General features: G+C 41.8%; 1 protein-coding gene across 1 annotated transcript; it reads right to left on the bottom strand.

Annotated features, from left to right (window-relative positions):
- Positions 1-502: 502 nt before the first annotated feature.
- On the bottom strand, positions 503-24,792 carry ZBTB34 (zinc finger and BTB domain containing 34). The gene is made up of 2 exons (XM_053562228.1): positions 24,692-24,792; positions 503-6,922 (listed from the first exon to the last, which is right to left on the bottom strand). Exon 2 carries the CDS (start codon positions 6,910-6,912, stop codon positions 5,398-5,400), a length of 1,515 nt encoding a protein of 504 aa, XP_053418203.1. The 5' UTR covers positions 6,913-6,922; positions 24,692-24,792; the 3' UTR covers positions 503-5,397.
- Positions 24,793-25,104: the final 312 nt, after the last annotated feature.

Consider the following 25,104-nt stretch of genomic DNA (forward strand, 5'->3'; position numbering starts at 1 on the left):
AGGAGAAGACAGTGGAGACAGGGGCGGCACCTGTGGCTCAAGGAGTAGGGCGCCGGTCCCATATGCCGGAGGTGGTAGGTTCAAACCCAGCCCCGGCCGAAAACCACAAAAGGAAAAAGAAAAAAGAAAAGACAGTGGAGACAGAAGAAACAGCCCACGCAACTCCACACTCTTCAGAGGACCGAGCAAGGAGTGTTCAAGGGGGTACAGGGGGCACTTCTGCAGGCACATGGGGAAAGTGTGCACCAGATTCCCTCTGGGGAAGCCTGAGTACAAACGAGGCCCCCTGGTTATGCAGTCTTCGTCACACCAGAGGAAGGTCAGAAATACACCTGCTTCTTTCTCTTCTCCTCATCACGATAGTGGCACAAGAGCATCTTACGAAACCCTAACCTTTCAAAAACAGTGGTTACAGAAACCATGACACAGCAGATGTTTGTCAGCACTAGTGACAAACTCATGGAGGCCGAGGGGCCAACACACAGGGAGACCACAGCACATGTGCTCTAGCAGCATTTTTATTTACAAACAGCAATGTTCATTGACTTTATTTATACCATAAAAAAGCCATTTACAAGCAAGAAACAAGAATTCAGAACAAAATTAAGCAGCACTGAAATAGTCATGTCACAAATCTAAAACAAAATGAATACAAGAGTAAAATATCATTTGAATAAATAGTCTTAAATTCATGCTATAAAATAATCCTTAATGGCAAGTTACTAGTTGATACAGCATCCGCTTAGCTAGCTTCATTTACTTCATATGGTGATGAAGTGTGGAGTTGTGAGGTTACCAGTTTATATTGCAAGATAATGACACTGTGTTAAGTCATTCAAATTGCTCAACCATTTATAACGGAAAAAATGTTAGCCCTACTAATAAAAGTGGTGAGAGAGATGGTTTTCACATTAGGAATATGGTCATTCTCAACAAACCAGGTAGATTTACCTCTTAACAATAGTCAGGGCAGCAACCAAAGGCTTGGGCAGCAAGTCCAAGGTTGAATTCACAGCATACTTGTCACTGAGGGGCAGCAAGAGGTCTGTGTACTGAATCTGCTACACGGAGCGCCAAGCAAGGCTGACTCCTGGACTTGATAAAGAACTACAATAGCCCTGTCTGTGCCAGACCCAAGGAGGGAACCAGAGAAAACAGGTTCTCTTCTGGGCCGAGAAGTCAAGCCCTGGGCAGAAACAGTGGGAACACTCTGGCACTTACTGAAAAAGACGAATGTGACGTGTGACAACCATTACAAATTTGGAACAATGTGAATGACTTTTCTGAACTTGTAGTTCAGTTGCACTGAGTACTATGAAATCTATGATTTATGAACTAGATAGTTTCATATAAAGAATTTACATAATTCCCCAATACTTTCATATATAAAATTTAATAAATAACCCTGACCAGTCTAGAAGCACCATTCAAGGGGCGTGTGCCCTTGGAAAATAGTTTAGGTGTTGCATATTTGAGTCCCTTTCAGTGGAGGCTTCACAGGAAACCATTATAGAATTTAACAATAATGACGACGACAAAAACAACAACAACAAAAATCACAGTAACTAATAGAAAAAGTTGTTAAAATAAAATACATTGATCTCTTTAAAGTAAAGCTCATTCACATAGATGATTTCTCCACCAGCCCTTACTTTGAGTTCCTGCAAGTTGGCTGTAAAAACAAAAATAAAAACAAAACCACACATAAAATATGCAGAAGTATGGTTTGGGCTAAGGGGAAACAAAGAGTTGGTTATAACTGCTATCATTAGAAAAGACATTTACTCATGCTCTGGAAAATTTAAAAATTATCAATTTAGTTCTACAGTATATTCTGCTTAACAGTGAACCAACAGTATCCTTTCTGTTGTTAAAAAAAAAACAAACCCAAAACAAAACCACAACTGTCAAGGCAGAGCCAATTGGTTGGGAGGCTTTCCACTGATCAGAAAATTAACTTGTCTCCATATACTGTATTTACAAATATAATTTCTAAATGTATTTACAACTTTAGTAGAAATTAGAGGGTAGAGAACTGATTAGAATGAAAATAACTGTTTAAAACCACGCACGTTAGTAAAAGTATAAAATTCTTTGTTTTCACAGTTTGTAATAACAGGCTAAACATCTCTAGAAAAGGACGCTGTCACTGTCTTCACATTGTCTAATATTGGAAAGGTAGCTCGAGAAGAGACTCAATTATGAACAAGCCTATAGGAATTCAGGATATATTTTACTGCGAAAGATTTATTCACATATCACTGTATCTTATTGATTTCTGCATTTGTTATAAATGAAACATTTAACCTAAAACTGTACAGAAATAGGGACTTTGCTTTCCAAAAAGAGTTGCTCTAAGGAGTTACACAGCGTACTTCGTCTGTGGAGACGTGATGTGAACTTCAGGGAGAGAATGTTTCTGCTCTGTGGTCATGTTAATCCTCCTGGCACATCCTCGTGCGGCAAGGCACAATTAATTGCTGCTGCCCGATCTGAATGGAGTTAATCTCTCACCAGTCATGCCCCTGGGAAGCATGACAGTACAAATGCTCAGAGAGGCTACACAGCTCCGTGCTGGCCTAGCGCTGCCTCCCTCGAAGCCCTGCGGAACTTTACAGTACTGTGTTATGGCTTGAGAATTCATTCTTAACACTGCGAGCAGTGGAAAGGGGAAAGTGTCAGCAACATGAATGGGAGCAAGTGAACTTGCAAAATGTGAATCATGATTATTAGAGAGAAACTTAATCAATTTTCTGCCCCTTAACAGTCCCATTACAATGTTTGAACCTGAACTGTACAATCAAAGCAATGTATATTTTTGTCAAAGACAATTTTGGATAAGTCACTCTTTGGTAAACTCAAACCAGTTAAACAAATTTACACATACGAAGAACTCCATGTAAATAAAGTTAAGACGGACACAATGACAAGAGCCAGGACATCGGAGGTCCCTGCCCGGGATGCTCTCACCTCCTAACGCTTCTCACATACCGGAAGAATGCTCTGGAGACCTCACAGAAGGCCCCAAGCCTGAGTGAAAAGGAGGCTCCTTCCCTGAGCTTGACCTCTTATGTCCTTGGATTTGGGCCTTTTCTTGTCACAGACTTAATCTGTATTACAACACAAATTTTTTGCATTTAAATCTTAAAAAAAAAATCAGAAACAAACTTACTCATGTAAGGAAAAAAAAATCACAAACATTTACCTGAAACCCCAGAACATATTTAAGTGGGTAAACACTTGGGGTCCAGCCTCCCCTTGAGGCACGAGGCTTTAACAGGAGTTGAACAAGTGCTCCAGGGAGAGAACAAACCCCTACTTAGGCAGTCTGATGAGGAAAAAGGCATACTATATACCCGATTTAGCAAAAGCTGCTCCTCAGGAGCAGCAGATTAGAGTGTAATCTGTACGGAGCTAACACTGATGTAGCGCAGCAGTTCACACGTGAACAGATCCTGTGTGCTAAGGAGAAGCTGCTGTACGGCTACCACCCCCAGGGGTTACTGCACAAGAAGAGCTTGAATGACTTTTCTTCTCAAAAACAAAAACAACAAAAATCCACTATTGGTACAGTTAAGAACCAAAAAAGCATGGGAAATCAGCAAACATCTGTTTCTGTAGTCTTTAACTCCCAGCCTCTGAGGCGGGTCATTCGTTTCTGTTTTCTCCTTGAGGTGGCTGCACTGTTCTGGCTGTGGGTCTCAGCCCAGGTTCTTAGGCAGAGACTGAAGCAGTGACATCCCCCCCAACAGCCTGCAGCACAAACTCACCAAGAAACTGCTAAGGAAATCACCCTCTGTCAGAGTATACAGTACCAAAGCAATCTTGTAAAGCCTGTTCGGGTATGTGGACACAATCCAGAACTAAAGACATTTCCCAAAGTGCTGATAAAACATTATTCAAACAGGACTTGGGTATATTTTCACACAGCAATGTGTTTGCCGGCACATGCTTTTGAGGTGTCTTTTCAAGCTCTGAACTCAAGAGAGGAAAACAACTGTAATCCACCATTACACCATTAGATTTCACATTTTCTACAACTATACTGACCTAAAAGACACAACATGAAAATAGCACCACATGACCAAAAGAATGGTGACACACACAGATTTGGTGACACACTGAGTATCTTAGAGGGCTTCTTTAACTGTTGGTTCTTTAAGCAGGAAACACTGAGAGTGGAGGAGCCGCTGAGGGCTCTCATTAGCACACACAATACTAAGATAGATATATTGCTTGCAATTCCCATAGAGTATAGCTTTACAAAAAATACAAATTCCAAGTTCTGCAGTTACCCTGGGAACTGCATGTAGAAAAAGTTGCTGTGCACCTGAACTGGCTGTTTGAAAGAGAAAGGAAGAAAAGAACCCACAACACTGCTTGGAGAATTCTGTAGACAGAACTATAAATCCCTTTCCTTTAGCGCGAGAACTAACTCATGTAGAGAATGATTTGATTTAGTTACCTGGTATGTATGTTTCTACAGTACGGAATGAAGGTAGATTTGTAGGCCAGTAAAAACCTTGAAAACCACTGCTCCTTTGGGGTTGGCTAATATAACACTACACTATGTAAAAAGGTCAGCACCACAGGTCATCCAGCTTACCCACTGGACAACTAACAAAAATTCCAAACGGTTTCCGACTAGAGTTGAAGAAATTCTATGGCATTTGGTTTATGTATTTGTTATGAAGCAGAGCTATGAACACTGTGATTTGCTTTGCTTGCTTTTGGACACAATGATTAATAGATATGAAAACCTACTAACATTCTTTTATAAAGGAAATGAAGGGGCAAATTCCTAACATATTAGGTAGGGATAAGACAGAGTCAAAAGCCCTGTTCACATTGTATTAAATTATATATTCCTCTTACATTCACCTCAACCAGAATAAAATCAAATTTGATAACGTATATATATACTATATATATAATAATCACTTTATTATATATATATAAATTGTCTAACTACCCCCTAAAAGGAATTTTAAATTAGAAAAGGTTACCCATTTGTATCAGCTGACGACATCCTAGTCTCCTCATGAAAATGCACTGCTGCCAGCACACACGAGAGAGTATGCCTCTTGGCAGAGAGTGGAGGGTCAACCAGTTGGCATAGCTAAATTGCTGGCAGATTTTGGATTAAGAGTTCAGCCAAAGAGGAATACTGTCAGCCTGTGTTTTCCCTGGATGCACTGCCCTTCATGCATTGAGCTCCTTCGGGGAAGGAAGACAGGGGAAAGGATAAACACAACAAAGTGTTCCATCCAGAAACTTTAGAAAACCGCCAAGAGACAAGAGATTTCCAGATGGTTGGGAAAACTAAAGATTACAACAAAGCAAATCACAAATATGCATTGATTAATGTGCTTTGTTTGGGTGTATTTCTTTACCACCTTAATCGGGAGCATCAGACACTGTGTGAATTTCCATCCGGGAATCTAAGGCCATCTCTGAGGCCGATGCATCATTTTCTAGTTTCTGTTCCACATACACATCTGTTCTCTCTGGGGACTCCATGCGACCCCGGACTTCGGCGACGCCCGGGTGGTTCTTCCGCAGGTGCTGGTTGAGGGTGCCTTGGAAGGGAAAGCACTTCCCGCAGATCTCGCAGCGGAACGGTTTGTCGTCGGTGTGGCCCCGGATGTGGTACTCCAGCTGGTCCTTCCGCGTGTACTTCTTCCCGCAGAACTTGCACACAAAGGGGGTGATTCCCATGTGGAGTCGCATGTGCCTGTCGAGGCTTCCTTTCTGGTTGAAGGACTTCCCGCAGTAAATGCAGATCAGCCTCTCGTTGTACGGGTACCAGTGGCCCCTTGTGCTCCTCTCCCGGGGGCTGCTCTCGTACCCAGGGTTGCTGGTGGCGGCGTCACCGTCAGAGCCCTGCACCAGGCCCTGCAGGTCGCTGTGCAGGTGCACAGACAAGGCCCGCTTCTGGCGGGCCCGCCCTCCTCGGAAGCAGCTCAGCATGGACCGAGAGGGGCTGGAATTACTCAGACTTCCAAAAGCGTCTGATACACTGGTTGGCTGGGAGGCTGCCTGGGAATAGGAATACGCATGCTGGAGCACAGACCCGTAGGAGCCCACGTTCACCGCCACTACTTGTTCCCCATCAACCATCTCGGTGTGGTACCCATCGTCACCCAGGGAGGAGCTGTCCGAACAGCTGGGACGGTCAGACTTCTCCATCTTCACCTTCACCTCGGTGATCTGGCTCTCCCTCACCAGGAGGTCCCCTTGCTCCTGGTCCCCCTCTATCTGAATCTCATACTCAGAAACGCTCCCGCTGCTCCCGCGGTCCGAGTGCCCCTCCTCCTGCAAGCGGCTGCGCAGAGCTTTGCCCGGAGTCGTCTCCATCCGGAGATCGCCGCCTGCAGCGGGCTGCCGGCCCTGAGAGCAGTATGGAGGGGAGATCTCAACTGGGTTGGCAAAGAAGCTGCCATCTTTCACTCCATTGCGACTCTCGGGATTCTCTTCGGCACCGACGGTAACAGAGTCCACATCTCCAACAGTAATCTTGGAATGGATGCTCTCTAAGATCTGCGTGCACTTGTCAATGACACACTGCATCTGAAGAAAGCTGGCTGCAGTCAGAAAACTGACGACATCCTTCAGCTGCAAGGACATTCTTCCAGTGTAACAAAAAGACAGCAACTGCTCAAACACATTGGGATTTTTAATCACGGATATTGACAAGCCACTCATGGTACTTAATGCTGAATGGTCCCGGAAATACGGGGAGCTGGCAGCAAGGACGGCTTTGTGGGCTCGGAACGGCTGACCCTGAATGTGGACAATGATGTCACATAGTTTCCCTTGCAGGCGGAGTTCGTTTAGTTGGCTCAGAACGGTGCTGCTGTACTCGGGCACATCAAACTGAATAAAACTGCTGCTGTCCATTTCTACTGACATGAAGCGTACTCTGCGAAAAGAGAGAGTTTTCGTAATTCACCAAGGACTCCTCACTAAGTGCAAGTGGCATAAACACAAGCTTACAACAATACCATTGTAGCTACTGTATGTCCTTAGGTCTACCTGCGCATTCTTCCTCTTGCTCATTTTTACACTTTCATGTTCCAGTTAATTCACCTAAAGCCAAATAATGATCAATTAGCCTAGGTATTTTTCAAGTATAGAGCACACTGAATACAATAAATGGAGCTAAACCCTTTTTAATATTATTGTCTTGGTTTTTGTTTTGTTTTGTTTTTGAGACAGAGCCTCAAGCTGTCGACCTGGGTAGAGTGCTGTGACATCACAGCTCACAGCAACCTCCAACTCCTGGGCTCAAGCGATTTCTCCTGCCTCCACCCTCAAGTAGCCGGGACTACAGGTGCCCATCACAAAACCGGCTATTTTTTGGTTGCAGTCCTCATTGTTGTTTGGCGGACCTGAGCTGGATTTGAACTCGCCAGCTCAGGTGTATGTGGCTGGCGCCTTAGCCGCTTGAGCCACAGGCGCTGAGCTTATTGTCTTGTTTTGCATTTGTTTCACCTCTGGACACCTTTATATCCTTTGGGGGATGGAAATTCATAGATTTACAATGCTTAGCCTTTCAGTGAAGAGCACTTTTAGACAGTAGGAGTTAAAAGAGTGATGGAAACACCAAAAGTGCAGTCTCCTCCACTAGTGCTCACGGCTCCGGCACACCTAGAAAGGTTCCTTACTCTCTCCTAGAATCTGAAGTACTGGAATGCTCAGAACTATTCAAGAATATATAGCCCAGGTTCCATTCTTTGACCAAAACACAATAAAACTAGATCTAACAATTATATTTTAGGTTTTAAAATGCAACCAATAGAAATTTAAACACATCTTGTACAATACTAAATTCTAGGCAATAAAAAAAGTAATAAAACTTCTTAGAAAATGAGGAAATTCACATAAAATCTGGAATAAAGAGGATTTAGGAGTAAAATTTGCATGTCTTCAACTTACTTGAGAATGTATCCCCTAAAAAGAGATGAATAGATACATGATAAAGCAAACATAGCAAAAATTTAATGAGTATAGAGTCTACATGGTAGGTATCTGGGTATTTATTGTAAAATTCTCCCAGCTTTTCTGTATGTTCGAAATTTTTCATAATGAAATGTTGGGGATTTTGAAAAAACAACAAAAAATGTAACAGGGAAAGCCAGTGCCTTCAAAGACTATATCAATTAACAATAAATATAAAAAGGACTCAATTCAGGACATCAGGAAAGGTACAATAAATTAAAGCCAAAGACAGTAAGAAAATAATACAGAAAAATAGTACACAATCACAGCAAAAAGTCTTTAAATGTTACGATACGGCCATGTGCAACTAAATCTAAGACTCTTGCAGGAAAGATCAATCAGTTAGTGTGACTAAATCATATCGGAATTTTTTTTATCACATCAAAATTTGAGTTAAAACATTTTAGTCAAAAAGAAATACTATGCCCTTATTTATCCTAGATTTATGATTGAAATCAATTTGAAATCTGTATGGAATGAACATATTTTTAGGATAACATAAATTGGCAGAACTAAGTAAGAAACAGAAGTGCCAAAGCACAAATGATCTTCAGGCCGTTCACACAGTTCTAGATGTATGTAAAAACATTTAAAACATCTCAGTTCATATGGCACAAATCGGATACCAGAAGATGACAAACAGCATAAAGAAGAAAACTGTCTACTTCATCTAAGTAAATAGATTTTAAAGTCTTAAACGAAATACTAGCAAATATAACCTATTAAAAGAATAATATATTATGACCAAGAACGGCTGCTTTATTCACAATGTTAGGAAAGGATGGTCATGTTAGGAAACAGACAATATCATTTGTAACATCAAAAAGTCAAAGGAAAAAAATCCATACGACCAAATCACTACTATGCCAAAAATACATCTGGGAAAGTTAAATACCCTTTCAGAGTAATGAAAAAATCCTCAGTAAGCTAGAAACAGAACAATACTTTCTTAACATAACAAACATTGCCTACTGAAAACCAATGGCAACACTGTTCTTAAAAAGGAAACATCATGTCTGCCATTTCCCAAAATATATCCAATAGAAAACAAATCCAGGAGCTAACCCCAATATCCTTATCTCCTAGAGATTAAAAAACACATCAGTATAACCCATCTGAAAAGTCCTTAGATAAGAATTCTGTTTACTCAGCAGTTCGCAAACTCATTTAATGCTGGTACTCTTTTCTTAAGGTACTTTTCCCGGGAGAACATTCTAATAATCATTTTAGTAAAGGCATTCCCATCGGTGCCTAGGAAAATACACAAAGATATCTGCCATCACTATTCTTACTTAATATTATTCTGGAACTTCCAGCCAATGCAACAAGATAAAGGGAAAAATGAAGGCACACAGCCATTAAAAGAAACAAAATTACAATTCCATGGAGATATTACCTGTATCTTACTGTATATAAGGCACTCCCATCTACAATGCACACCCATGTTTTTGGCCCAAACTTCAGGGAAAAAAATCTTCTGTTTTCATTTTTGAATTCAAATTTTTTATGTTTAGGTACTTGTTTTTTACATTATAAAGGAATTTTAACTTTTATTTTTTAACATATTATGGTACAAGAAATTTTATGTAACAAATAATTACAAAGACAAGAACAGATACAAGGTACAAAGGAATTTTCCAATAATTTTGGTAAAAATATCAGCTAGATTGCTAGCTCCTGCCTAGAGTGTATGAAGAGAAATATGTTGCTCTTTGTTGGCCAAAAATACTTCCGTTGCAAGTTCGTTGTAAGTTCAACAAAACTGATTGCTGTATTCCAGGGTATTATTTTGCATACAGACATAGTTATTATTTTCTAGAATTACACTTTTCAATGCATGAGCATAAATGAAAGAACTGAAAACAGGTATATAGATACAGAATTAGTACTACCCATGTATAATGCACATCCTTATTTTTTCCTCAAAAATTTGGGCAAAAAGGTGTGCATTATACACAGCAAAATGAGGTATTTGCAGACAATTTAAAAGTAAAACACAAGTATCACCTGAAAAATCTCTTAGAATCAGGATGTAGTAAGTAGAGGGTTTTAACTGTACATAAAAAACAGGTACGATAACGACAAGGTACAAATAACAATATAGCAAAAGAACTATGAACTATCTCGGGGAGGGAATCGAGGTGCAACAGCTCACACCTGTAATCTCAGTGCTTTGAGAAGCCCAGGTGTGAAGACTGCCAGGAAATGGAGGTTACAGTGAGCTATGACTGCATCACTGCACTCCAGTCTGGCCATAGAGTAAGACTCTGTCTCTAAAAAAGCAAATATATAAAAATAAAAAGAAATGAGAGGGGACTAAACTGAAAACAGGGTCAAGAAGAAAATAATAATAATAAAAATAAAATAAAAATAAAAAGAACAGAAGGATGATACATAAAAGAAAAAAAAACATGTATAAATGAAGAGATATACCATGTTTCTGATGGGAAGAGTCAATGCTATATAGACAATTTTCCTCAAAATTAATTTATAAATATAATGCAGCCCAAAGGAATATTTTCTAGAAACCTGATAAAACTATTTCAAAATTCCCCTAAACACTGCTATCCAATGGAAATATAAGATATCATATGTGTAATTCAATTTTTAAAAGCAAAAAATTACATTTTTAAAAGTAAAAAAAAATTATATTTTATTTTACCCAATATATATAAAACATTACCATACAGCATGTAATCAATATTAGAAAGTTATGAGACATTTTAAATTCTTTTTTTCATACTAAGTGTCAGAACTCTTGATATGTATATTTCATACACAGCACGTGTCAATTTGGACTAAACCACATTTTAAGTGCTCAACAGCCACATATGGCCAGTGCTACCAAACAGAACAGTGAAGTTCTAGAGGAATAAATCCTAAAGAAATTTTAGAAAAAGAAAAACACAGCCAGACTTCTATCTGTAAGTTATAAGTACCGTGTATGATTAAGCTGTAATTCATCTGGTACGTGTGACTGAATGTCTGACACTAGGCACCTAAGGGACTTGTCACTCTCTCCTTATAAATTAGAACAAGAGCTATGAGATCTCTCTTAACGGGGAGTGGTCAGAGAAGGTCACCTGAACAAATGTTACTTTAAATGAGACCTAAAGGATAAATAAAGGTTACCCAGATATTTGGGACTCTTGGGGGTGCAATAGGGAAATTGTCAGACAGAAGGAGTCACATTTACAAAGGGTCAGGAAGGAAGGTTGTGCTGGAAGTGTCTTGGCACAGCAGGAACAAGGCATGGAGGGAAGGGCAGAGGCCATGCGAGACTGTCAAGGTAGGTAGAAATCAGACTGTGACGGCCTGGCAGGCCATTTCAAGTCAGTAAACCAGGAAGAATTATTCATTACAGGAAGAAATATTCAGTACAAAATTTTACAAAATATTCTCTGCATGCTGGCCACTTCTTTATAAAATTTTGTGATGAATTTTGTAAAATTTTGTAATGAATAGTTTGTAAATAAAGGTGCATGTAGCTACAATTTCCCATTTTCCCTATTTATGGTGACTTTAGGGGTGACTTCTGGGACATATATAGGTGCTGCTTAGAGAATCTGAATAAAATTAGATCCCTTCTTCACAGCAGAGCCCAAAATAACCTCTAAAAATTTCTTAGGACACAAAGATAGATACCAGAGAAAACATGGGTTTAACTACAGACATAAAACTTTTACATATCTAAAAAATACCTTTTAGCAAAAAAGAAAAAAATTATCAAAACTATTTGTACAAGTATAAGACTCTCACAAATCAATAAAAGGCAAATAAAACAAATAAAAATGGGCAAAGACTAAGAACAAAAGCTTTAAAAAATGCTAGGCATGGTGGCTCACGCCTGTACTCTTAGCACTCTGGGAGGCCCAGGCCGTGGAATGCCTGAGTTCAGGAATTTGAAACCAGCCTGAACAACAGCGAGACCCCATCTGTACAAATAGCTGGGCATTGTGGCAGGCACCTATAGTCTCAGCTACTCAGGAGGCTGAGGCAAGAGAATACTTGAGCCCAAAAGTTTGAGGGTGCTGTGAGCAACCAAGGGCAACAAAGTGAGACTGTTTCAAAAAAAAAAAAAAAAGAAGCTTAAAAACAAAAAACTAACCTTTAAACAGAGAGAAAAACAAGATTAACAACTTCATCGATACACAAAAATTAACACGAGACAATACTTGCTTCTCAAATTGGCAAAACTTAACAAAAATCCAACTCAGCTGCATCTCAGCATCTGAGAAGTGATCAAATGACCAAATGTTACCTTGTTCACTACATCATTTTCATAACATAGGTATATAAACAGTGACTTTGGAATGAAAGGGTAAAAGGAAGGTGGGTTCAGGCTTTTAAGAGGTGTGGTCCTGAGCAAAAAGAAGGTGGGTTCAGGCTTTTAAGACTCCTGGGCAAAAACTGGCAGAGAAAGGAAAGCAATAGAGCATTTCTGACACAGGATATAAGAAGGAAAACAGTCCTCCGTGTGGCTTTTTCTCTCCCCAGGAAAGTAAAGAGCTATACTTGAAGGAAAATCACTAAGAAAAATGAAACACCGTGATTAACACCTAAGACAGGGATTCCTTTTCTCTGCAAAATGAGAAAGTGCTTCACTCTCCTCTCCTTTAACACTTCCTTCTGACAGTGACAATGAGATTCAAAGACTCCTCCTTAGAGCTGCTAACAAGCAACACTCTTGTTTCTAAATGACTGGCACACAGTCACCTATATTAATTGCAGTCCTAGGCACATGACCGAGCTAAAGAGAGCAAAATACATAATCAATACAAGTTCTACAACTGATGACCAGATGTATCAGGTCCAGTGGTCCTGAGATAGAGGAGGTCAGAACCTCTAGTAAGGACATCAAGTTCAAATATGATCCCCACCCCTCTGTACTGGCAGTTCTCATTCACAGGCTACTTGCTAGTTTCTTGCAAGTCTTGATTCATCCCCTGCATGGAATGTCAGTGGGCCTAAACCTCAGCAACATCAATTTTTAACTAATTTTATCTTTAAAATAAAATATATGTATGATGCCCCATGATCATATCAATGTATATGATTTAATAAAAAAATAAATAAATAAAATAAAATATATGCATAACTGTATGTATGACTGGCAGAACTTCCAATCATAGAACAGAAAAATATAAAATGAATACTAAAACACTACTATTACACTCACTAAAAACTCTTCCCAAGCCCCAGCCCCTCTTCCCAAAGATAATCACTTGGGTGTTCTTTCAAAGAAAATTTTAAACATCTGTATCAGCATAAACTGTTCTGTATCCTGCTTTAAAGAAATGTACTTAATATACCTTAAAATCTTTCCATAGTGGCATATACTCATAAATCTCATTTTTCCAACTTCATAGTATTTCGTGGATGGCTATGTCACAATGTACTTAAACAGTTCCCAACTGATATCAAAAATAAGAAACAATTTAAATAACCATTACAAACACAGAATAGCTGTTATAATATATATGCATGTGTGTATATGTAAGTATAAACATAAATATCACATACATCTGTAACCTCAACTCCTAACAGAAGGATTATAGGGTAAGGTTTTCATTTCGACTGATAATTTCAAATTACTCCCTTTAGGGGCAGCAACTATCTTCTCACTAGCCGAATGCTGACGGGCCTGTTCCCCCATAAATGCCAACCATGGGGTTACCTTTTCACTTTTTTTTTTTTTTTGAGGCAGAGTCTCACTATGGCACCCTTGGTAGACTGCCTTGGCGTCACAGTTCACAGCAATCTCAAACTCTTGGGTTTAAGCGATTCTCTTGCCTCAGCCTCCCAAGTAGCTGGGACTACAGTCACCTGCCACAACGCCTGGCTATTTTTTTGTTGCAGTTGTCATTGTTGTTTTAGTTGGCCAGAGCTGGGTTCAAACCTGCCACCCTTGGTGTGGCTGGAGCCATAACCACTGTGCTATGGGCGTCAAGCCTATCTTTTCACTTTTGCCAAGCAGATAGGTGCTGTTTTTTCTCATTGTTTTGATGTGTATTTGTTTAATTATAAATGAGGTTGATATCTTTCTCATGTTTAAGGGTAATTTGTATAAGTTTGCCTTTGAATTGCCTATTCACATTCTTTGCCCATATTTACCTTTTTTATTGAATTGTCAGAGGTCTTTGCAAATTAAGGAAATTAGCCGTTTGTCATAAGTGCTGCAAGCATTAGATTTAATTGGAATCACTAAATGGCACACTGACTGGGAATTTAAATTATTTTTACTACATTTATAGGAAATACTCATTCAATATCAATCTCCTACATATACAAAACCAGAGGGAATTCTAAGATGAATGAGTCCCAGTCTTGCAGTTTGAGACAGGCTTAATGCAGATTCTCCTACACTCAGAGAGATATGGGAATGGAATTCATTTTTGATAACATAGAGTAGTGATTTATATTAGTTTTTCATTTAAATTACATTTGCAGCTACTTCAGAAAACAATAATGAATTTGATTATTACACTCACTGAAAACATCAGAATCAGTATTCTTTAATTCAGCAGATTAATCATAGGTCTTTCTATCACATTATATTGGGCAAATAACCAGGCACAAACCAGACATTTACATTGCTGCCTTTTCATTTAAAACACAAACACACATAAGCTGGATGGTTTTTCTTCGGTACCATTAATATTGCTTTCAACAATACTTATTTTGTTTTCATTTATAAAATCTATACTCTGAATAAGAATTGTGAAATACTCCTTTGAAAAACACACATGGAGAGGACTTCATTGAAATGGTCTGTTGGGAAGTTAAATTGTCAGTTCCTCAAACTTCCCAACAGGCCTCTTCTGCTTACTCAACCAAAAGGAAGACAATCTCTTTCAATTTCTTTAATTTCTTACCTTAGAATTCTTATTTTCTTACAAGGAAAGAGAATAATTTCACACCCAGGGAAACAGCTTTCACCTTCTTGACCGGCTCTGCCGTGACCACGGGCCTCAGGGATGGATTCTGGGAAGGACCACCTCTGACTATGGGCACCCCCAACATTCTCCAACTTCCACATGCCCCACTCCCATGCTTACCAGTCTCAGCAACTGTAAAGGGAATGACAGCCCCCTCCCACCACATCCCTTAGCTTAGGGGAGTCCCTCCACCATATCCACCATTTAAGGAATGCTTGACATCTGCTAGGCATGTTGAAAAGGCTTAGTAGGCATTATGTCTCTGAACGCTTTAGACCAGTGATTTTCTTTTTTTGAGACAAGAGTCTCACTATGTCGCCCTTGGTAGAGTACCAGGGCGTCACTAGCTCACAGCAACCTCAAACTCTTGGGCTTAAGCAATTCTCTTGCCTCAGCCTCCCAAGTAGCTGGGACTACAGGTGCTCGCCACAACGCCCGGCTATTTTTTGTTACAGTTGTCAGTTTGTTTAGCTGGCCCGGGCCAGGATTGAACTGGCCACCCTCAGTATATGTGGCTGGGGCCTCAACCACTGTGCTACAGGTGCCAAGCCTAGACCAGTGATTTTCAACCAGTGTGCCATAGCACATCAGTGTGCTGTGAGGGGATCTTACGTGTGCCGTGAAAATTTTTAAAGATCATGAATTCAATCATTTTCAAAAGAACTTCAAAGCATAGTAAATATATTATTATTTTTTTAAATAACATAATTTAAGTGTGCCACAGAAGTTTAACTCTAGGTTCAAGTGTGCTGTTGAGATAAAAAAGGTTGAAAAACACTGCTCTAGACCTATCCCCAAAAGGGAGGTGCAATTACCTCCGTTTTAGAGATGGGGACACTGAGGATCCAAGATGCTGACCTTCCTGGGACTGTTGTGCAGTCCACCCACCTAGACCCCTACGTGGGAGGATAGGATAGAAGGGCCAGGCAGAAGGAGGTAAGAAGCAGCTGAAGAAAAGACATTGGAGGAGCAAGCTTGCCCTGGGGGACTTTCGAGTGCTGGGGAGGTGGGCAGGGAAAGGGACAGGGACAAGGGCAGACATCCTTCTACTGCTGCCCAGGGTATTTTAGTAATAGCCATCAGAATTACGAATGCACATCTCCTATGACCAAGCAATTTCAGCCTGAGGAATTTACCACAGTCCCCTTTTTCTAGATCAAAATCTCCCTCTTTGCTAGATCAAATCACCAGTAGCAGTAAGGGCCAAGAGCAGAAACAAACTCCCAGGTGGGCCCTGCAGCTGAAGTGTATTATGCCTTCCATATTCATAGCTATTCCATATTCCCCATTCAGAGCTCCTTATTCTGGCTCATTTTACTTGCTTTAAAAAAAAAGCTATCTTTCTCAATTAATTAGAAACTACAGATCTAGGGCTCAAGTAAACTAGTCTTTTGGTGTTTGAAGGTGAAAGTCACAGAGAGCAGATACCACCAAGATGACACAAGGTTCAGCTCAAGTTCAAGAGATCTCAAAGTAACACTGAGACTGAGGTTCTGAGAGCAAAAGCAAACTGTGAGGGGCCACCCAGGACTGAAAGCACAGCAAAGAAGCTGAATCTGAAATCTCAGAGGCCAACTCACAGGGAAGCCAAACCAACAAGGTAAGACAGGGGAAAGTGAGCAGCTTTGGGAAGAAAATGGACACAGACAGTGGAGTTACACCCAACTGAGCAAGCGGAAGAGGGAGGCCACTCGCACAGGGAGAGCACTGCTGACCTGTAAATTACCATTCAAGCCAGCCCGGGACAGTCCTCCCACAGACCTGAAAAGTGAAGGACAGAGCTCTAGAAATAAACATACGTGCACACTCTGAAATAAAAAAATTCCTCTGAAATAAAAAAAAAAAGGTCTGATACAAGACCAAATGACAGCAGGCTAAGTAAATCTACAAGGTGCCACTCAGAAAGCTACAGACCACGTCACTGAACCCTAGCGTAAGAAGACACTGCTCTGAAATGCACCAACCATGGGAATGATACCCCTAACTAGGTTCCAAAGCTTCCAAAAAATAAAGCACACTTTACCTGAAGGAGCTTTAGAACAAAAAGCCATTTTGCAAAGACAAGGGACAGCAGGTGCCCATCATCTCTTAACATTCACAGCTGATCCCAAGAAGGTGAACCAAAACTCATGACTGAATCCAGGCTCTTCTTTTCGCCAGCTACGCCCACTGAGTTGGAGCAAAACAGGCAAGAAGGCAATGAATGTCCCTATATAGCTCGTGATAGCACGATAGGGTCCCATTAAAAAAAATGCCCCATCAATGGAAAACAGCTCCTCAAGTTCTCAAAGGTATTACATATTTACCAATTTCCTGTAAAGCACAGGGCATGTACAGAGAATATTATTTTCCATTTAATGACATTATATTTTTATGCCAGTATTTTAAAAAGATTTGATTATTACCAAAAAAAAAAAGAAAACGTGTGCATTTTTTAATAATATTGACATAAAGGCTTTTCTAAGCATGACATGAATTCCAGAAGCCCCAAAGACAAAGACAAATTATGACCAAAAAACCCCCCAAAATAAGCAAAAAAATCCCTTTCCCAGTAAGCTGAAAGGTAAATGACGCTGAAGAAAAATATATCCATATTTGACAAAGGAAACTTTTCAAATTCTTTAATTTATAAATCAAATTAGGCTAATACAAAAAACTCTATAGAAGAATGGGCAAAGGCTATAAATAGTTAAAAAGAGAAATGACAAAAAGAATCGGAAAAGATGTTTAACTTTATTCATGATTAAAGACAAAAAGAAAAAATGAGATCCCATTTAGCTTTGCACACATTTTACAAGAACTAGCAGGCACAATCCTGAAGGATAATTTGATAACATCTATCAAAGGTATTTACCTTTTGTTCCACAGGTAACCATTAGCATGTAAGCCTACAAATTATAGTACTTACAAAAGCTTATCAGGATACATGTAACAAGCTTATCCACTAAGCACTTTTCTTTGCTATAGGAAACAAAACAAAAACAAATAACCCCCCAAGGAGATTGGTTTAAAAAACACAATGAAGGGCAGCGCCCATAGCACAGTGGGTAGGGCACCAGCCACATACACCAAGGTTGGCCTGGCGGGTTCAAACCTGGCCAGGGCCAGCTAAAAAAACAACTGCAACAACAAAAAAATAGCTGGGTGTTGTGGCGGGCGCCTGTAGTCCCAGCTACTTGGGAGGCTGAGGCAAGAGAATTGCTTAAGCCCAAGAGTTGGAGGTTGCTGTGAGTTGTGATGCCACGGCACTCTACCAAGAGTGGCAAAGTGAGACCCTGTCTCAAAAATATAAATAAATAATGAAATACTATGCAGCCATGAAAAAGAACAGATTTGTATGCTTTGACAGGGAACGAGCTCTATGATTTAGCCCAAAAGAGCAAGGTGTATGAATGCATATATGGGATTCCCTTCATGTATATTTCGTACATGAATAATTATAGTGTGTACTGCCTTGTCCATTCTGAAAGGAATCACAAGAATTATTAATGGCAGTCACTTTTGGAAGAAGGACTAAAAGCCAGGAAAAGGGAAGAGAAACAATTTATTTTATACCTTTTGAATTTTTTAATTGCACAGTTGTATTATCCTAAAAAATTTTATTTAAAGACATGTAGATTTTTACCTAAATAGATATTTTTTAAACCAATGAGTCTAGAGGAGAAAAATGGGCTGCAAATGGATAATTATAATATCAAACAGTTACAGAGGTAGAAACAAAGAACTATGAAAAATAATGACAAGACTGATTACTTTGACCGAAAAGATTTCTAAAAAATCAAAATAGAACAAAGGAAAACTTCCTGGTAGAAGATGTTTTTCAAAGGGCCTTGCATTTCAAAAGGAACAGAAAGAACACCCCAAACAGAAGGAATGGATGGAGCAGAGCACAGCAGAGTGAAATGTACAACTGGGATCTAGCTAGCAATAAAGAGGGGCCAGGACTCAAGGACAGGGAGAGACATGGAAAGAGGACCCTACAATGGGAAGGCAGAGAGCCTTGGACACTTGGTTTGAGAATGCAAACTGAATCTTGGCAGCAGCCAACATGAACATCTAAGGAAGAATCAATAACACTTGGAAACTGAGGCATGATATCCACCCTGGGCAAGTGGAGTGAGTGCAGGTTGCCCACTGTGTAGCGGGAAATTTGAGGCTGGAACTGGAGATAACATAAACATAAGACCTGGAGATACTGACTTGTACTGAGGACCAAAACTGTACCAAGGATTGTTGTGATGGGATTATTCAGGGAGAAAAAACAGAAAAGAGATGGCTGAGAACAGGAAAGGTGTCCCCTCCTATAAGGTATGGTAACATAGTATCCACGTAAGAGGTAACATCTGCATCTAGCCCTCTCCTAAAACATCATTTCCACTGACTAGTATCTTAATTAAAATTATGCATAATGCATTCCATTAAGCTAGGAGAAAACCGAACAATAAAAATAGTGACATCCTATCACACTGCCTGCCAACCCATTCTGAAGACAACCTAAAGAAGAGAAGGGACTCTCAAATGTTATGTGGGCAAAACACCCACCTGTTGAAGTCTCCTCTACAATACTCTTGGGTACAGCCCTGAAACTATCTCCCCATGATGACAACCAGAACAAAAGTGAAAGTGTAAAAACTAAGCAATGGGAGATGTGCTGCCCTTATGAGCCTCCCACCTGCTGAGCTTTCACTCTTACTGGTGAGCTCCCTGACGGGGACTTGTGCTCAGTGCCCAGCAGCACGTCTGGCACAGTGAGGATCTTGGATAGGTCAGCTGGTGCAACCTAAACAGAGCTGGTGGCTCAAAAACCACTGACTGCCACAACAGCCATACCCTCAGCTCTCAACTTTTCCTTCTGAAGACCTCAGAGATACAGGATAGTCTCTGCCAGCCGGCAAAATCTAACAAGGTAGCTTATTCCCACCTAACCTATAAACAACCTAATTTGCTTCACAATATGCTACACTTCTTTTAAAAATACCCAGTTACACTTCCAAGAAAAGAAAGGAAAGTTACAAATTTGGAAGTTGTTTAAGGCAACAGGAGGTACCTATTATTCTCAATCAAGATGTTCATGGTTTTAAACCCAGATTTGCACCTGCTGACTATTTAGTCACCTGCCGATACCTGATACCTGAGGCACAGCTCAAACTAGGCTTTCTCCATCCACACAGGAAACCTGAAGATCCCTAATTTTCATTCTCACACAGAAAGTCACTGAAAAGACCACAGATTGAAGCACTGGAGACGAAAGGCATGGTAACAGCAGTAACAACTACATAAAAATAACTTTTCTAGGTATTTCTGCCTGGGTCTAGATTAAAACTAAAATTGAGCTGTCATAAGTTACAATCTAATCCTTTAGAAAGCAGTAGCCAAATAACACCAGGGCTGCATGAAACATTCTGGTGCTACTGAAACCCAAGGCAAGAAAAAAAAATAAATAAATAAAATGGCATTCTGTAATGGATATTCATGAAGCACTCATCCTAATTTAAAAGAAAACAAGTTTAGAGTTCTTACTGCATTAATTCATGGGAGCCTGAAAGAACATTTTTATCCAAACTGTTACATTTCCTACCAAGGCGTTAACATTCTCCAGGTCTGCTCAGATAAACTAATTCGGAAAGGGTGCAATTTGTCTTTTAGTTAATGTAAAACATCATCTGAAGCTTCTGAGCTTTCTAAGCAGGAAAGAAATAGCCTCTTTAACTTTACTAACAATGATAAGGTCTAACAGTTACGGAGCTTCTAATGTGCACAGTATGCTAAGTACTAGCTCTTAACCTGCTCACTGAATCATCACACCACCAAAACGGAGGTTGCATTTATCCCCATTCTACAGATGAGGAAACAAACTCAGACGGACTAAGAAACTTTCCCAAGGCCACTCAGCTAATGACTGGCTGAACCAGGATTTGGACCTAGATTTATCAGCCTCCATAGTCACAACGCTTACCTCCTACAAGAAAATTTTAATCCGGGGATACTAGTGAGATGCAGGGTTTCTACTGTTGGCAATTCTTACTGATCAACTCTAAGTGGAAAGAGAATTTTCACTGAAGCACATACTACCACACAGATAAAGTCAGGCTGGGTCTGATGTGATAATTAAGGGAACTTGTGGTGGTCTGCAAAATGTCCATTCTTTTGACTTCTGTTAGGAATCAAGCAAAAAGATGATTAAAATTCTAACCATGAATTGGAAAGATTTGGTTCAGGTGAAAGAGAAAACATTCTTAAGGCAAAGAATTCTAAATAAAAATAATAAGGAATAGTATCTTATCTGCTTACTGCTGGCACTTCAGGGGCACTGGACCTGCAAAATACATTAAGTCCCGCCTCTTATGACAAAAGGACTAGAAAAGCTCACCTTGAACTGCATTCTTCCATGAGGTTTTCCATGCCATCAACATCAACCAGAAAATAACCACTAGAAATATAACTGCATTCAGTTGATGACCTTCACTAAGCTAAATTCAGCAATTTGTCAGCTACAAAACATTAAACGGACACAATTAAGAAGTTTGAAAAACATTAAGCAGATTTTAAACTAAAGTAACATTAAAATTACTGGGAATAAAATGATGGCATTCTAGATTCATGATACTGACATTTTTGACAAGTGTTTCCACTGGAAGACAAAAGTAGACATGCAAAAATCCACAACTCAGTGGATACACACAGTCCAGCGGCCTACCATTTCTCCACCTTTACAAATTTATACCCAATGACAATAATGATGATGCAAATATAGTTATTAGGTGCTGCAAATTTTGATACTGCCTTTCTATACTCATACAGACCCTATAAAATGGATCTTACTATCTCCTATACGACAAGTTAGAAAATGGAAGCCCAGAGACATTAGATAAATTGCTCAAGTTCACATAGCTAGTAAATAGCCTTGCAGGGATTCAAAAGTGTCTGATTCCAAAGTTGACGTTCTTCTGCCACAGCCTCCAACAACCTCTGACAGCATGACTTTTTTCTTTTCCCATGATCAGGAGTAAACATTTTTAAGTCTCAAGGATTTGTGCTTTCTGCTCCCTAAGGGAAAACTGAAAATATTCACCTTCAGCTATATATAACAACAACAAAAAAAAGCTGATAATCAATAACAGCTTCTCCTTAAAAAAAAAAAAAAAATCAAATGACAAAGAAACAAAATGGTTTGCCAACAAAAATGAGGAAGTATCTGAGTACCTGAAAGTCCAGCTCTAGTATTAGATACTATAAGCAAGGGCTCTGACAAAAGTATCAAGATACAAGGTCATGGCTTAGTGCCTATAGGTCAGTGGTTGGGGTGCAGACCACATGCATCGGAGCTGGTGGGTTCGAACCCAGCCAGGGCCTGATAAACAATGGTAACAATAACAAAAAAAAACAGTCTGGGCAGCGCCCATAGCACAGTGGTTATGGCGCTAGCCACATACACTGAGGCTGGCGGGTTCGAATCCGGCCAGGGCCAGCCAAAGCAACAATGACAACTGCAACAGAAAAATAGCCCAGCATTTTAGTAGGCACCTGTAGTCCCAGCCACTTGGGAGGCTGAGGCAAGAGACTTGCTTAAACCCAAGAGTTTGAGGTTGCTGTGAGCTGTGACAACACAGAACTCTACAGAGGGGGAGAACAACATAATGAGACTGTCAAAAAAAAAAAAAAAAAAGATACGATGTCCTCAAAAAAATTCCCACTCAAGTTGGGATAAGAACAAGTTCAACAACCAAGGAACCAACAAGTGCTAAATCCAAGTGCCACAAAGGCATGGGGGTAGGGCAGTCAGAGAACACCCTTTGGAGGAAGTATATCTTCAGCAGGGACTTGAAGGAAGTGAAATGGAGAATTTGCACAGAGGAAAGAAAAGGAAGGCCAGTACTTCAGAAGGGGAAACAACAAAAGCAAAGCCCAAAAGGCAGTAACAAACTCCCTTCTGCAGGGAACCGAGGTGGAGAAGGAGCAGCAGAGAATAAGGTTCAGGTAGGTGAGGTGGGGCCAAACCAAGGAGAGCCTTGAAATGAGGGCAGGGTGGTAATGGCTGAACACAATGCAGCAGGCAAGAGGACACTCATCTTTGAATGGTGGGTGTTAAGTGCCATGGCCCTCCAGCTGATCTCCTTCCTAGACTCTGCTTCTCCTCTGGCAGCTGAAGACCCCTTATCTCCCAAGGCTCACCAATGCCTTTAGTAAAGTCTCAACTTTAGCCTAGTGTTCAAGTTCTTTCAGGAGCTAGTCCCAGCTCCAACCAATCTCTCCTCCTACTCCCTTCCCACATGAACCCTATTCTGCCAGGAGACTGGTCTATTCACTAACTCCAAAGATCACTGGGCCTGATGCCTCTTTTCCTATCTGAATCCTACTCATCCTTTAACACCCAGCTCAAATCCAGCCCTCTCACTAAGCCCTCAGTGACCACTCCACCTACAGTGACCTCCAACTCTCCTGAATTCTACAGCACACAGCCTTGTCTCATCAGAATTACCTTCTTGCAGGTAATTTCTCAGCCCCCAGTGTAAAGCTGCCTGAAGACCATAAGTGTACTTTCTACTACTTTCTTCCACCACATGGAACAGTATCTTGACATCTTAACAAGCAAGCAAGCACTGAAGTATTTTTTGACTTCCTATAGTAAGTTTGGCGTTAGCATAAAGGAAGGATGGGGGAGGGGGAAACCTCTGGAGTCAGAGACCAGCTAGAAGCTGTTGCAATAATCCAGATGTGAAGCAAAGGCTTGGACTAGGGAACAAAGAGAAAGTGTGCAAATATAAACAACAAAAAATGTTGCATACAAAAACTCAGCAGAATGTGATTAATCCTACTTAAGGACAAAAGCAAGAGATGAATGATAATTAAGGTAAGGTTGAAAAAAATGCTTCTTGGAGTCATTTCAAAACCTAAAATGAAGTACATGAAGTGGCTAAAAAAGTCCACATTGCCAAAAATCGTCAGTGAAACGAACCAGAATCTTGAACCAGGGACAGCCCTTCCAAGAGGTGGAAGGGCTCTTACAGAGCTAACGTAAATCCTCAATGACCACATGGGGAAACTGAGACCCAGTATGCTAGAAGCTTGCTGAAAACCTCAAACCAGACTCCCGGACTAGTGCCGCTCTAAAAGCACAGCCGCCTACCCAGAAGGGCACTGTTTACACCCCCAGGTCAGCTCCAGCCCAGCCCTCCCTAATCGCAGGACCGACTGAGCGCGAGAGGGACCATGGAGACGTCCGGGGCCAAGCACAGCGCGTCGTCGCTGCCTGTTTACCTGGAGAAATGCTGTGGCGTGAGGCAGCGGTTCCCTTGCAGTCCCCCGCAGGGCCGACCCGCTGGCCGGGCCCGGCATTCCAGGGGACTCAGTCATCTGGCCCCCCACCCGTACAAAAGGGAGAGACCCCAAGGCTAGGGGCCCGGAAGCCGAGGAGCCCGAGACTCCGGGCGCGGTGGCTGGAGAGCACAGGGGCAGCAGCCGGAGCGCGACCCTCCGCCGGGCCAGTGGCGCCCGGACTCCCGAGTCGAAAGTGGTTGGCCCTTCGGGGGCGCGCGCTTGGCCCCAGCAGGTGCCCGGGCCCTCCCGACCCCGCCTGGCCTCGGCTCCCGCCGGCGCCGGCCGCCCGCCCGCCCGCGGGACTGACCAGGCGCGGAGGCACCCGCCCCGCCGCGCCCAGGGGGAGCCGGACAGCGGTCCCGGGGCTGCCCTCGGCCCCGCCGCCCCGCTCGGGCCCAGCCGCCTGCTCGCTGCCCCCGGCCCGCGCGGCTCACCTGCCCAGAGCGCCGCGCTCACATCGCCCGCCCGCGGCGCCCCCTCCGCCGCCGCCGGCGCCAGGCCCGTCCCCGCCGCTCCCGCTGCCGCCCCAGCCCGCGCCCCCCGCCCCCGGAAGCGCTTCGCGGCCCCGCCCCCTCGGCGCCCGCGCTTCCGGGCAGGAGCGGACCGGGATGGCTCCGCAGCGGGCTGGGCCTCTCATTGGGGCTAGGGTTCTGAGTTCCGCCCTGTCCTCGTCTCAAAACCTCGCCACTGACGAGCGGGCGGGCGGCAAACCTTGTTTCGACCCCAGAGTCCCGACTCTGCGAGGGGCGGTGGCTTTGGGGACCATGGCCTTCCGCCCGCGGTCTCCTTGGCGCCCCCTGCTGACAGGAGCGGGGCTGCGCAGCGAGGTGCGCCCCAGGGGCCCCCG

This window comes from Nycticebus coucang, chromosome 2 (assembly GCF_027406575.1).
Source record: "Nycticebus coucang isolate mNycCou1 chromosome 2, mNycCou1.pri, whole genome shotgun sequence".
In the NCBI taxonomy this organism is placed as follows: domain Eukaryota; kingdom Metazoa; phylum Chordata; class Mammalia; order Primates; family Lorisidae; genus Nycticebus; species Nycticebus coucang.